This window comes from Syzygium oleosum, unplaced genomic scaffold, assembly GCF_021117445.2.
Source record: "Syzygium oleosum isolate NSW1041296 unplaced genomic scaffold, Sole_v2.1 Sole_v2.24, whole genome shotgun sequence".
In the NCBI taxonomy this organism is placed as follows: Eukaryota; Viridiplantae; Streptophyta; class Magnoliopsida; order Myrtales; family Myrtaceae; genus Syzygium; species Syzygium oleosum.
Genome location: NW_026607508.1, coordinates 4,882,000 through 4,894,226, shown reverse-complemented (window position 1 = coordinate 4,894,226; position 12,227 = coordinate 4,882,000). Strand labels below are relative to the sequence as shown.

The 12,227-nt window shown below is 42.4% G+C and overlaps 1 protein-coding gene across 1 annotated transcript; it reads right to left on the bottom strand.

The window, feature by feature from the left end:
• Positions 1 to 778: 778 nt before the first annotated feature.
• LOC115693406 (cysteine-rich receptor-like protein kinase 44) lies at positions 779 to 1,306 on the bottom strand. The gene is made up of 2 exons (XM_056302536.1): positions 1,169 to 1,306; positions 779 to 1,081 (listed from the first exon to the last, which is right to left on the bottom strand). Exons 1-2 carry the CDS (start codon positions 1,304 to 1,306, stop codon positions 779 to 781), a joined length of 441 nt encoding a protein of 146 aa, XP_056158511.1.
• Between the last annotated feature and the right edge of the window lie 10,921 nt (positions 1,307 to 12,227).

Genomic DNA, 12,227 nt, shown 5'->3' with positions numbered 1-12,227 from the left:
ATAAATGGAGAGATCACATGTATATAAGGAGCATATAAGTTCCATAGTTAGGAGATTGATATTTCAACACCTCTCAAGTGCAAACTGGATGAGGAATGACGCATGAATTTGATGAATGGAGTGGAAACACATGCAAAATAAACTAGGGGCTTATCATATCGATTACATTTAGGAATATGCACAATCAATGGAAATATATTCACAGTCCTGAAAAATGGAGGATCAAGGTATAAAAATTATATTTAACAACCTCTCAAACTCAAGGTGACGAAGAACAAGTCAAATGGAGTTCGGAGAAAAGATCCAAAAAGGTGATTTGATGTGCTGAATAGAGAACTAACTAGTTTGTAGGTTACACAACAATAGGCTAATGTTTATGCGCACGTGACAATAATGTTGAGAATCAACATTGAAAAAAGGGATATTAGTAATGATAATAAATGAAACGAGATGCGAGGTGCGCTCTGGGTGTACACTCGGGTGTGTTGCACTCGGTGCATTCAAAATTTGCTTAAGATTGTCTGCCTTTAATATTAAGATAAAGAAATAAGCGGAAGAGAGAATGTTTCTGCATATTTCTATTTATAAAAGAAGAGAACATAAGCTGGCTTTACATGATATATATTGACCGTAACATGATCTAAATATATCACAACTAATTAAGAATATGCTCAGTCCTAAAAGATATGAAGAATTAAAATAAATATCATAATCAAATCTAACAGCATTTCCATTGTATAAAAAAGAACTCAGTTAATGACGAGCTGATGATACTTGGTCACCTAGGCGAAACATCTGAAACGGTTGCTTCATTAACAGTTGAAGCTTCTTCACCGATAGGATCGAGTGTTCTCACATCTCTCCCAACTAAGAATGCAGGCAGCAATGGTCGGGGAAGTGAGTTAGTATCTCCTCCGAGCATATGAACCACGGATGACATGATCGGTCGATCCTCCAGCTTTTCTTGAACACACAATAGACCGATCTGTATACATTTTAACACTTCAACTCCATCACATGACTCTTTGATTAACGGATCGATTAGTGCCAACCCTTGACCTTCGGACCACAACTTCCATGCCTGTTATTTAGCAAGCAAAATAAACAAGCACAGCTACACGAAATTCTTGAATTTCATATTAAAAAGGGATGGTGACTGGGAACATACAGAGGTGAGAAGGCTTTCACCATGCTCTTGGAAAGCATTATTCTTTTGGCCGCTTACTATCTCTAGCAAGAGAACTCCAAAACTGAAGACGTCCAATTTTACATAAAACTGTCCTCCCATTGTATACTCCGGTGCCATGTATCCACTAATGATATGTGATATTCCGAATTTCGACCCATTTTTGGGATTTATAAAGCGAGTATTTCGTCAGTGCACTTATAGTTAAATCTCGCCCAGAACTGATCACTCTCGGGCTATTTTAAATTTGAGATTTCGCTAAAATCGCACTCAATCGAATTTGGCAGTTATTTAGAGCCTGAACTTTGATGTCGAATTTCTCGGAGTTTTGTGACGAATTTAATTGGATGGTGTCGATATTATGGTGGCCAGTGTCGAGATTGCCCGGAATTATCGAAAAATGAAATTTGGACCGGGTACGGATTTTGATCAGTAGACCTCCCTCTTAGTGTATTTTATTTAGTATCTTTTGGCCTTTTCTTTAATTTGAAAATTGGGATTTTCGTGGCCGTTGGATCAAGCTTGCGAGATAGTTTTGTGGCCGTTAGATTGTACTTGAGTGGATGTTGACTTTTGTGTTCTCTCTCTCTCTCTCTCTCTCTCTCTCTCTCTCTCTCTCTCTCTCTCTCTCTCTCTCTCTCTCTCTCCCCTTCTCTCTTTTCCCGCTCACTCACGTCCCCTCCCCCCCTCTGTTCTGACCGTCTTCTCTCTCCCCCCTCCCATCATGTTCTCTCTCTCCATCTCTCTTCTGCCCCGATCGTCCTTCTCCCACTCAACTGCACGCTCGCCTCCCGCTCACAGCCCATCCACCGTGCACCGTTCGCCCACCGCCACGCGTCCCCCCCTCCCCTCGCCGTCGCGCTCGCTGCCCAGCCGTCCGGTGAGCTGCTCGCCGCTACTGCTGGCCACCGCTCCCCTCTCCTCCGTGCGAGCAGCAACTCACTTGCCGCCACTGCTCGGCGTTGCCTAGCCGTCGGCCGGCCAACCCTGCTTCGCCCAATTGCCTGCAGTGCCACCATGCCCTCGTCGACCGCCGTTGGCCCTCACTGCCGCCGCAACCCCCCCTTCTCCTTCCCTGGTTCACCCCGACCCTCCCTTATTTCGTCTCGCCAGCAACCGCCGCGTGCCGCCGCTGCCCTCACCAACTCACCACTACCACCCGACTGCCCCTTTCCGCCTGGTCGCCGCCCCTGCTGCCGCCGGTGCTACTATGGCCGCTGCTCCCCTGTTCCGACCAGCTACTCCCCTCCCCTTCCTCTGTTCTCTCTCTCTCTCTGTCCCTGCTCCGACCATCGCCGCCGTGGACTGCCGTGCACCTGCCAAAGCCACCGATCCGTCGTCGCCGCCCTTGCCCAACAGCTTGCCGTCGCTGCCTTGCCAGTCCAACTGAGACGCCAGCCCGCACGAGTCGCCGCATTACCGTCGCTGTCCAGCCACTGCCGGAACTGCTGTCGTTCTGGTGAGGCCCCTACTCACCTCTGTTGTGGTTGGATTGGAGGTCGTTAGTGTTGGAATTTATGCAAAGATCGTCAGTCGTTCGTGCATGATTTAATGGTCGTTTGACGGTAGTTCGTGTTGATATTCGTGATGGGGATAACGCACATATTGTGAGCTGTGGCTTAGTGTGATTGTATGAGTGGCCGTTGATGCTAGAATATCAATTTAGTGTGTGAATGTCCCATGTGATCCAATGCTTGAATTGTGTTCATATGTGGTGAATTAATGGTTGGTTGTGATCGCTCAATGGTGATCGTAGGTGCTTGTTGAAATGCAACGTGAATTGGTGGAACCGTGGCCTCTTTGGCGTAAGTATGGTGAATTGTGTTGTGGTCATTTGGAATTAGTTATGTGATATTTGATTATGTGAAAGACGTGGTAATTGATTGAATAATGTGGCATATGCGGTTGTCTGAATGGCCTGAGGCGTGTTTACGCGGGCCGTGGAAGGCAGGTTAGACCTGAGGCGTGTTTATGTAGGTCATTGGAGAAAGTTGGACCTGAGGCGTGTTGACGAGGGCTGTGAGAATGGGCCTGAGGCGTGTTGACGCAAGCTGTGAGAAATGACCTGAGGCGTGTTTACGCGGGTCGTGGATAGTTGGATGGACATGCATGTGGAATGTGCTTGATTGAATTGGATAAATGAACGTGTATATGGCGCTCAAGCGATTGTGATATGTTCTTTGGATATTATTGTATTTTAGCAATTTGACTAATATGCAGAGTTGACGCATGATTAAAATCGAGGTAAGTATGTTTATGTGATTTCTAATACGTCGATGGTTAGATTACATGTTGAGACTTGTCTGGGTATGCATTGGCCTAGGTGGGGTTTAGGTTGTCTACTTATTAAGATTTATCTCATTCCCGTTGTTAAACATTTTCAGGCTTGGAGTGACGAATAGTCGTCACGCGCGGTTCGGAGACCGGGAGTGGCTTTGGACATTAATGCTTCACCTCTTTTTGGATGCCCCTTTTTAATAGTGAAGTTAAGCTACCCAACCACCGCCCTTTTGATGAACGTGGTTCAATGTTAGTAACCTGGTTTAAGGTGATGTAAATGTGAAGGTTGTATGTTTTATTAAATGAATTCTTGTTTTGAGTACGTGCCTTTGAGCTACCCCTCCTTGATTGTTTCTTGTCTGGGTTTTTTAAATTTCGCTTCCGCTTACATACGTCTTTGGGTGTTTCGTTTGGGTCGGCGACGCATCCTGGGACGTCGCATTCAATACGACCGTCGAAGGGGTGTCGCGAGCCCATTGGGGTTCGGGGCGTGACACGATAATTATGTGATGAAGAGCAATTAGTTGGAAGTAAGAAACAAAGAAAAGTAATTTTCTATATGAAACTTCTTAAATATGAATGTGCTCATTTTGGTCATGTTGAACTGATCATGAGAGTCCTTTGTCGGCCTAGTGAATCATTCAAAGATGTAACGGACATAGAAAGATGTTAAAGCACTTACAAAGTTCCAACAACCCTACTTGTGTTGGCCTCATCTTGATTTACCTCAAAGATCCTTGCCATTCCGAAATCGGATATCTTTGGATTCATCTCGCCATGTAGCAAAATATTGCTTGCTTTCAGATCCCTGTGGATAATTCTCATATGAGAATCCTCATGCAGATACAGAAGTCCCCGAGCTATTCCACAGGTGATGTTCATGCGTATCTTCGAATCTAGAGATTGCCCCATCTTCGAATCTGTCAATGATGAGAGACTCAGATGAAACTTAACTTTATAAAACTAAAATTAACCAGCTAAAAAATTCATTGCATCTGCTAAAGCTCAAACCAAAAAGGAAGAGATCCAGGCTTCTATTGGGCATGTATTCATATATCAAGAGTTTTTCATGTTCTTCCAAGCAGCATCCCAATAACCGGACGAGGTTCCTATGTTGTAGTCTGGCAACTAAGATGACTTCATTCTTCAACTCAATGAGTCCTTGGCCTAAGGTTCTTGAAAGCCTCTTAACTGCAATTTCTTTTCCATCCGCCAGTGTGCCCTGAAACATCATAAAATCAGTAGTGAAATCCCTGTTTGAGGATTGCTATTGATAGCCAAATTCGATTCATTTCATGTTACGGATAATGACTTTGCCAATTTGCTACCATTAAATGGTTTTCCTAGTCTCCACATAAATAGGTGTTGAGTCACTAAATTGCTTACCTTGTACACAAGGCCAAACCCCCCTTCCCCAAGTTTACGCTTATTGGAGAAGTTTGCGGTGGCCGCCCGTATAATGTCTAATCGTATCAAAGATAATTCATGAGAATCCACCGACGTTTCTCCACCATGGTTTTCAGTTGGAAACTCTTCTCCAATCTCGTCTCAGATGAAGTAACTAATCCTCTTGGCTGTTCTCCTTCTCTAAAAGTCCAAGAGCTTACTCTCATGAGGTAAAGGTTAGAAGATGGTCATCCCAACGGCAAGCAAGATGAACCTTTCTTAAATATCTTTGTCCCCTTCAAAAAAATGCACAAACCAATGATGAATATTAGTAAACACGATCCAATGACTAGGCTAATTATTGCAAATCATGCAGTTTTTCTTCATTTGACCCCTGTCAACACAAAGTAATTCCTTGCATCTAATCATACCATAAACCTGCAGATTTTTCTTTGCACCAATTGTAAATAGTACCAGGAATTCAGTGAAAGCAAGAGAGAATAATCATAATTTAGATCGTAACAAGGGCATTATGATACACAAAACAGCTTAAATTGAGAATGAGAAGCAATGGAATGATACCATCGTACGCTTACCATGACAAATCGAGTGCACATTCTGAGTATTATACAACTCATACCTCTAATGCCGGACTCAGTGCTGGTTTTGTTAGTTGCAGCAGGTGCTGGTGCTGGTGCTTGTCCTCTAGGTTTCCCATAAAAACAAAACAGTTTGTACCGTACATTACAACTTGGCTGAAGATTTCTTGCATGTGACGTTCCAGAGCGTCACATACTAAGGCATTCTTTAATCTTTTCACTTATAGCACAAGCGGAAGACAATACACAATCAAAGTAAGCAATTTGCATTTAGTAGATACACACGCAACGCAAATACCACATCTTCATTTCCAACTTTTTATTTATGTACAAGGATGATTTGGACGACATCATCTTCAAACATGATAGCAAAAGACTGCATCCAGGAAGTCAAAATGGTGTCCCACTCCCCTAATGCCATCCAAATGAAACCCACGGTTTCCACTATCTCCAATCACCCATCCTCACGGTCATAGCTAAAGAATAACAACTGCATCACCAAAATAGTCCCACAATATGCAGCAACATCCACAACTCCACCCCGCTACCTACCGTCACCATCTTCGTCACTACTGTCACTATTAGGATAAGGATCGGTGGCATGTCCAAAGATCTGTAAAAATGAATATCAACAGGAGTGAGCTAACGCTCAACAAGAAATAAGACCAATTTATAAACCAACCGATTTTACTAACTCTCGATTCCTTGGACACACCTATATGATATGCATTTTAGGTAAACAAGTATGATCAATAACACATTTGAAAACCATAAGTATCCAGTAATTTGAATAGGATCATTTAGGACAATATCTAACCCAGCATGCAAACTTACTGCAATGTACATGACTCACTCTTTTCTATCACTGATTCTGGAGTGTAAAGACCAAAAATCAATGTTAACAAGCAATCATACAAAGCATACGAAGACACGCGGTTTATCTTTTCACTTGGGCTTTAAATCTCAACTCCAAGACACATGCCTAGTGCGTTCGCCGGTCACGCAAGAAGGAATATCTCCCGTCTAGTAGGGTCCGGTGGGCTCTCTAGTCTGCCGCGGTGTACGCCGGTATGCTCATCGGCCTGCACAGGCTTCGTAGTCCACTAACCATGGCATCCCCAAGACACATGCCCGGTGCGCTCACTAGTCACGCAAGGAGGAATACTCCCATCTGCCAAGGTTCGGTGCGTACTTCGATCTTCCGCGGTGTATGCCAGAATTCTCAATAGCCCGCGCAGGTTTCGTGATCCACTGACCATGGCATCCCAATCACACTCCTGGGGAATCTAGGGAAAAATCCTCCTAGACATCATGTTCCCATAACCAGGCATCCCGCTTTCCCTTCGGCTTCTCGGGACATCCACGGTTCATCAATCGTAGGCATCACATTCACATTACTCATATATCTTGTACATAACCAGTATATGACACAACATGCAAATATGATAACTCGAGTGTACATAACACCATGTCACTATCAAAACACTCTTTTACTCATGGTAGCTTTCACACCATATTCAAGATTTTGCCAACACATAAATGTCCTCATTTGCCCCATCATTCGACATCACATCAAGGTCAATCCTATCTCATTGGAAAGCTCAGAATGTATAGATATTGTCTCCAGAAGATATCGAATCGAAATTCCAACATTCTCATATAGAAAATGATGAATCTTTGCAATCTGGAAAAACTGGACAGTTTTACACTGTTCAAGAAATCAGACTTAAAAACATAGCAAATGGACTCCGAAAATTCTAAAATTTGAATATGTCATAAACAAGACCTCAACAAACCTTTCCTATGAACAACACGAAATCTAGATCTTTCTATAAACACAACTTTTAGTAGTTCAAAAATAGATTAAAAATAGTTCGCTAGAACAGAATCCTTGCTTCTCAAAGCTCTTTCCAAAACCCAAATCATCTCCAAAAATTCCCAAATTTATATATTATAGAGAAAGAAGTTCTTAACAACTTTTGTGAAGGAAATTTGTTAAGAATCGTTCTAGAAAAACTTTTGGAGAATCAAGAAGGTGTGTGACATCCTGAAATTCGACCCTTTTCGAGATATATGAAATGATTATTTCATCGATACACTGTTAGTTAAATCTTGTTCTAAATTAATCACTCATGAGAGGACTAACCAATAGGGAAAGGCTATGAGGAATTAAGTACGCACGACCTGAGAACTCGACCATGGATTGACAATTCGACCATAAGAATTGATGAGGGACAATTTTAAGCCATTATAGACCGATCAAAGAATGGTTATAGAATGATTCGCTAATAATATACAATCGGATCGCGGGTGATTCCGCCTGACCATTGTATGGATTGCGAACGACCCTAAACCAATTTCTAATAATCGTATACTTCGGAACTAGCGATTGACCCTCGCAATTATATGACAACCGAGGTCACCTACGACTTGAGAAAGCTTAAACGTGGATTGATATTGAATCAACCATGGGTCGAATACGCATAACTCCTAAAAGCCGCCCGTTAGTTTGAGATACACTAAAGTCGCAATTGATCGATTTTGATTATGAATTAGAATCCGAATTTGGGTATCGAACTTTCAAGGATTTCAAGACTAAACTACTAGACGTTGCCTCATTAAACCACTTGTTTATTGGTTTGCTCGAAATTCTTGGTAAAGTGAAATGCGGGCCAAAAATTAGAAACCACAAGAAGACCCCCGAATTTGGAAAGGCCCAATGGGCCTCATGGACATCAAATTCGGTCACCAAGGGCCCAGATCTTGAAAATTACAGTTTTGCCCTTTTTAGGCTTGAATTGTATCTTTGAGTAAAAAGACCTTTTTACCCCAACCCTTTTTGGATTCCTTTGGTTTATGGAAGGGCAGAATGGTCTTTCTACCCCTCCATTATTGGCCGGCCATATAAGGGTGGAAAATGACCAAATTGCCCCTTTCATCTTCTCTTTATTAAATTTTTCCCCTTGGATATTTACCTTGGCTTGTTTTACAAGATTCAATCCTAGCCATTGATCTTGGCTTGTTGGGCAAGAAGTGATCTTGGCCATCCATCTTTGGGTGTGTCTTGATAGTTACTTTCTCTCTCTTGATCACTCTCTCACTTTGGTTTCTTTCACTCTCTCCCTTGCACTCTCTCATTCCCCTTGTTCGGCCACCACCAGCCACCATTACCGCCACCACCAGCCACCATCACCGTCGCCCTCAAGCAGCCCTCAAGCCGCCGTCCATAGCCATGACCACCGTGGCTGTTCGCCGTCCGCCACTCCTCACCGTGGGCCACCGTTAGCTAGCTTCCCTTGGTTTAAGGTTAAGTTACTCTCTAAACCTTGGTTAGGATGATAGGTTGTTAATGGATTTGGTTTAGGGGCTGAATAGGGTGATATTAGGTGGATTAGATAAGGGCTTATCATTGTTTAGTTGATAGCTTATCAAGTTTTGTGTGATAGCTTACTTTTGTCATGTTAAAATTGACGACATATCTTGGTTTGATAATCAATTACATGCTTGTATGGGGTTTGAAGCTTGATATGCCATGAAAAATGATTGCTCAATTTAAAAAACCTTGGTGACTATTTTTAAAGAAAGGTTTTATGGACATATAAATGGTGACTCACGAGGAGTCGTGTTTGGATGCCATGTTTTATGTGTCATATGGGGCAAGGATGTTTTAAATTGAGAGTATGCAAAGTTGGACGGGTTAATTATATGTACACGATCACGTATGATTATTTTATTGCATTTTTACATGTGAAAGTCGCAATATTTTGACGTATGAGCACTGACCATGTCTACATTGGCTAATTAAGAAAGATAAGAATTGGGACTTGAGTGATTGCTATGTGTGCATGATCACCTAAAAGTTCCATTTGTGCCTGGTTTTACCGGAAGACCGCCAATCCGAGGAATTGGTCGTGGCCATGAAGGTCGTGCTCAATTTTGGTAATTGGATGCCGTCGTGGGGGCAGGATGAGACGAATTCGTTCGCGAATCGAATTCGGAACGAACCCATTTATGGGATTCCGTCATTGAGGTTGGTGAGACGATGCCGTTGCCGATGGAGCCGGACGATGCCCAGTCATGCCGAAAGACCACCAACCTGATGCGTTTTATGCGGGTTGTGCCGTGGCCCAAGGGGTCGTTAATAATCTGGACTATCACGAGTGCGATGTGCATTGATGAGTGCTATGTGTCTGAGAACGATGATTGAGCACATCTGGATTATTAAATTGTTGATGTGCATGAACATGCAATGATATATGTCGTATGTGCCTCTTGAACATATACATTGTTGTAGTCCCGTTATGTGCTCTTTAGAGCAATTGCCATCAATGCTAGAATCGCATGTTTAGGGCGATCTAGAGGCAACGTGTTCTTCTAAACGAGGTTTAGGGAGCTTACTTGCTGAGTTTATCTCATCGTTGTTGTTTAACTATTTTTAGATCCCCGATTATGAATCGACCTCCTACACGGTTCGAGGTGCCCATGGACATGGGCACGATAGTAGCGGAGTATCCGGTCGGACCGGATAAAGCGTATCAAAAGCATTCAACAACCGTCTGGGTTGATGAGGGGTTAGCTATGTGAAAACTACACGAATTTCTTGCTTAGTTATAAGAGAAGGAGATGAGCTAATTGGTCCGATTAGAGGTTTTGACGGACCCCCTGATGAACAGAAATTCTAACAATAAGGCAGCATCTTCGGGAGATGTCAAATATGATACGTGAGCTGAAGTCGATAGGTCATACCCTAACTGATGAACAGCAAGTTCAGGCTGTTATAAGGTCTCTTCCTGACAGCTAGGAACATATGAAAATAAATATGGCGCACAGTGAGAATATCGTCACTTTTGATGATATTGCGCGCCATTTGGAATTTGAAGATGAGCGCCTAGAGGCAGCAAAATCCTCTACCCATGCTTATGTTGCTGAATTAGGTTCGAGCAAAGCTTCGAGCTTTAAGCGCAAGAGGAATCATAAATTTAATAACAAAGGAAAAGAGACTGATCAGACACACAAGAGAGCTAAGACCTTCCGACGCAAGAAACGTGGCGGGAAGAAGGACAAGACCAAGATGAAGTGATACAATTGTGGTAAACTGGGCCACTTCACTCAAGAATGCACTGAGCCGAAAAAGGTACCACCTTACTCCATTACTTTGAGTAATGCTTTTGTTTCTAGCACTGTAATACTTGCTGAATCTCATCCAATGTGGACTGTAGACTCAGGAGCAATAGACCACGTAGCTAGAGACCGAGGAGCATTTGTGGAGTATCGTCGGATATAACCTGGAAGAATATGGATATATGTTGAAAATAACTCAAGAGTTGAAGCGAAAGGTATCGACACATGTAAATTAACCTTTCGTGGTGGTCAAAACCTATTCCTATATGATGCCCTCTATGCTCCAGACATTCAGCGAAACTTGATCTCTGTAGTTGTTCTTCTTGGCTTAGGTTATGTATTTAATTTTCATAGTGATAGTGTTGACATTTTATTTGGAACAGTTTATTACGGTTCTGGTCATGTATTGAATGGTTTTTTGGTGTTAGACATTGACTATGATGTGTACAAAGTTAATGTTGATGGTTGTTTTTCTTTAATTGCATCTTCTAGTAATGTGGAGATTGATGCAAGTACTTGGTATGCTAGACTAGGTCACATTGGGTTATAAAGAATGAAACAATTAGCAAGAGAAGGCGTTTTGGGGTCACATGCAAATGTTGAATTACCCGTATGTGAATATTGTCTAGCGGAAAAACAACTAGAAAACCATTTGGTAAAGGAACCAGAGCTGAACTTCCATTGCAACTCATACATTCTGACATTTGTGGTCCATTAAATGTGAGGGCGAGGCATAGAGCCTCATATTTCATCACTTTTATAGATGACTTCACGCGTTTCGATTACGTTTTTCTGATCTCCCATAAGTCCGAAGCATTGGATTGCTTTAGACGATTTATAGCTTTGATAGAGAATCAGTTGAACAAAACAATAAAGGCATTAAGAATAGAACGCGGACATGAGTATCTATCTGAGCAATTCAAGGCTCTTTGTGATGAAAAGGAAATTGTAAGACAATTGACTATTCCTGGTACTCCGCAACAAAATGGGGTTGTAGAGAGAAGGAATGAACCTTATTGAAAATGGTTAAGTCTATGATGGTGCAGGCAAATCTACCTGTCTCATATTGGGGAGATGCGTTATTGACTGCTACCTATACACTTAATTTTGTGCTCTCTAAGTCAGTTGCTTCCACCCCCTATGAATTATGGACCGGTAGGAAACCAGACTTAAGTAATCTACGACCTTGGGAGTGTGCAGCATATGTTCATGATTCTTCCTCTTAAATATGGCAAATTAGGCCCTAGAGGGAAGAAGTGTATCTTTATTAGATACTTTGAATACTCCAAAGGGTACGCGTTCATAGGTGAACAAGCTGATGGAAGTGTGACTGAAATGGAGTCACGAGATGTCACGTTCTTGGAGAACGATTTTCCTAGTAGAGGCGAGATCGATAAGGACTTCCAATTATATGAGATGGAAGATCCCGATAACACACCCACTAATGTTATTAAGGGAAATACAGATTTACCTCAACATACAAGACCTAGTGGGAGTGTAGTGTCGCCTGGCGAATTGAATTCTCAAGAAGTTCAGTTGCGTAAAAGTAATCGTAAAAGTATTCCCCGTCGTCGATTTGAGATTGAAGGGAAAGCATTTATGATTACTCCACAAGACGATGCGGAGCCTAAAACAGTTCAAGAGGCTCTCTTATC

What these genes read in the sequence shown, in the direction of transcription:
- LOC115693406 (XM_056302536.1), bottom strand. Translation starts at nt 1,306, where the DNA reads ATGGCACCGGAGTATACAATGGGAGGACAGTTTTATGTAAAATTGGAC. An exon ending in GTGAAAGCCTTCTCACCTCT is followed by an intron (nt 1,082 to 1,168) that starts GTATGTTCCCAG and finishes GCTAAATAACAG; the next exon opens with GCATGGAAGTTGTGGTCCGA.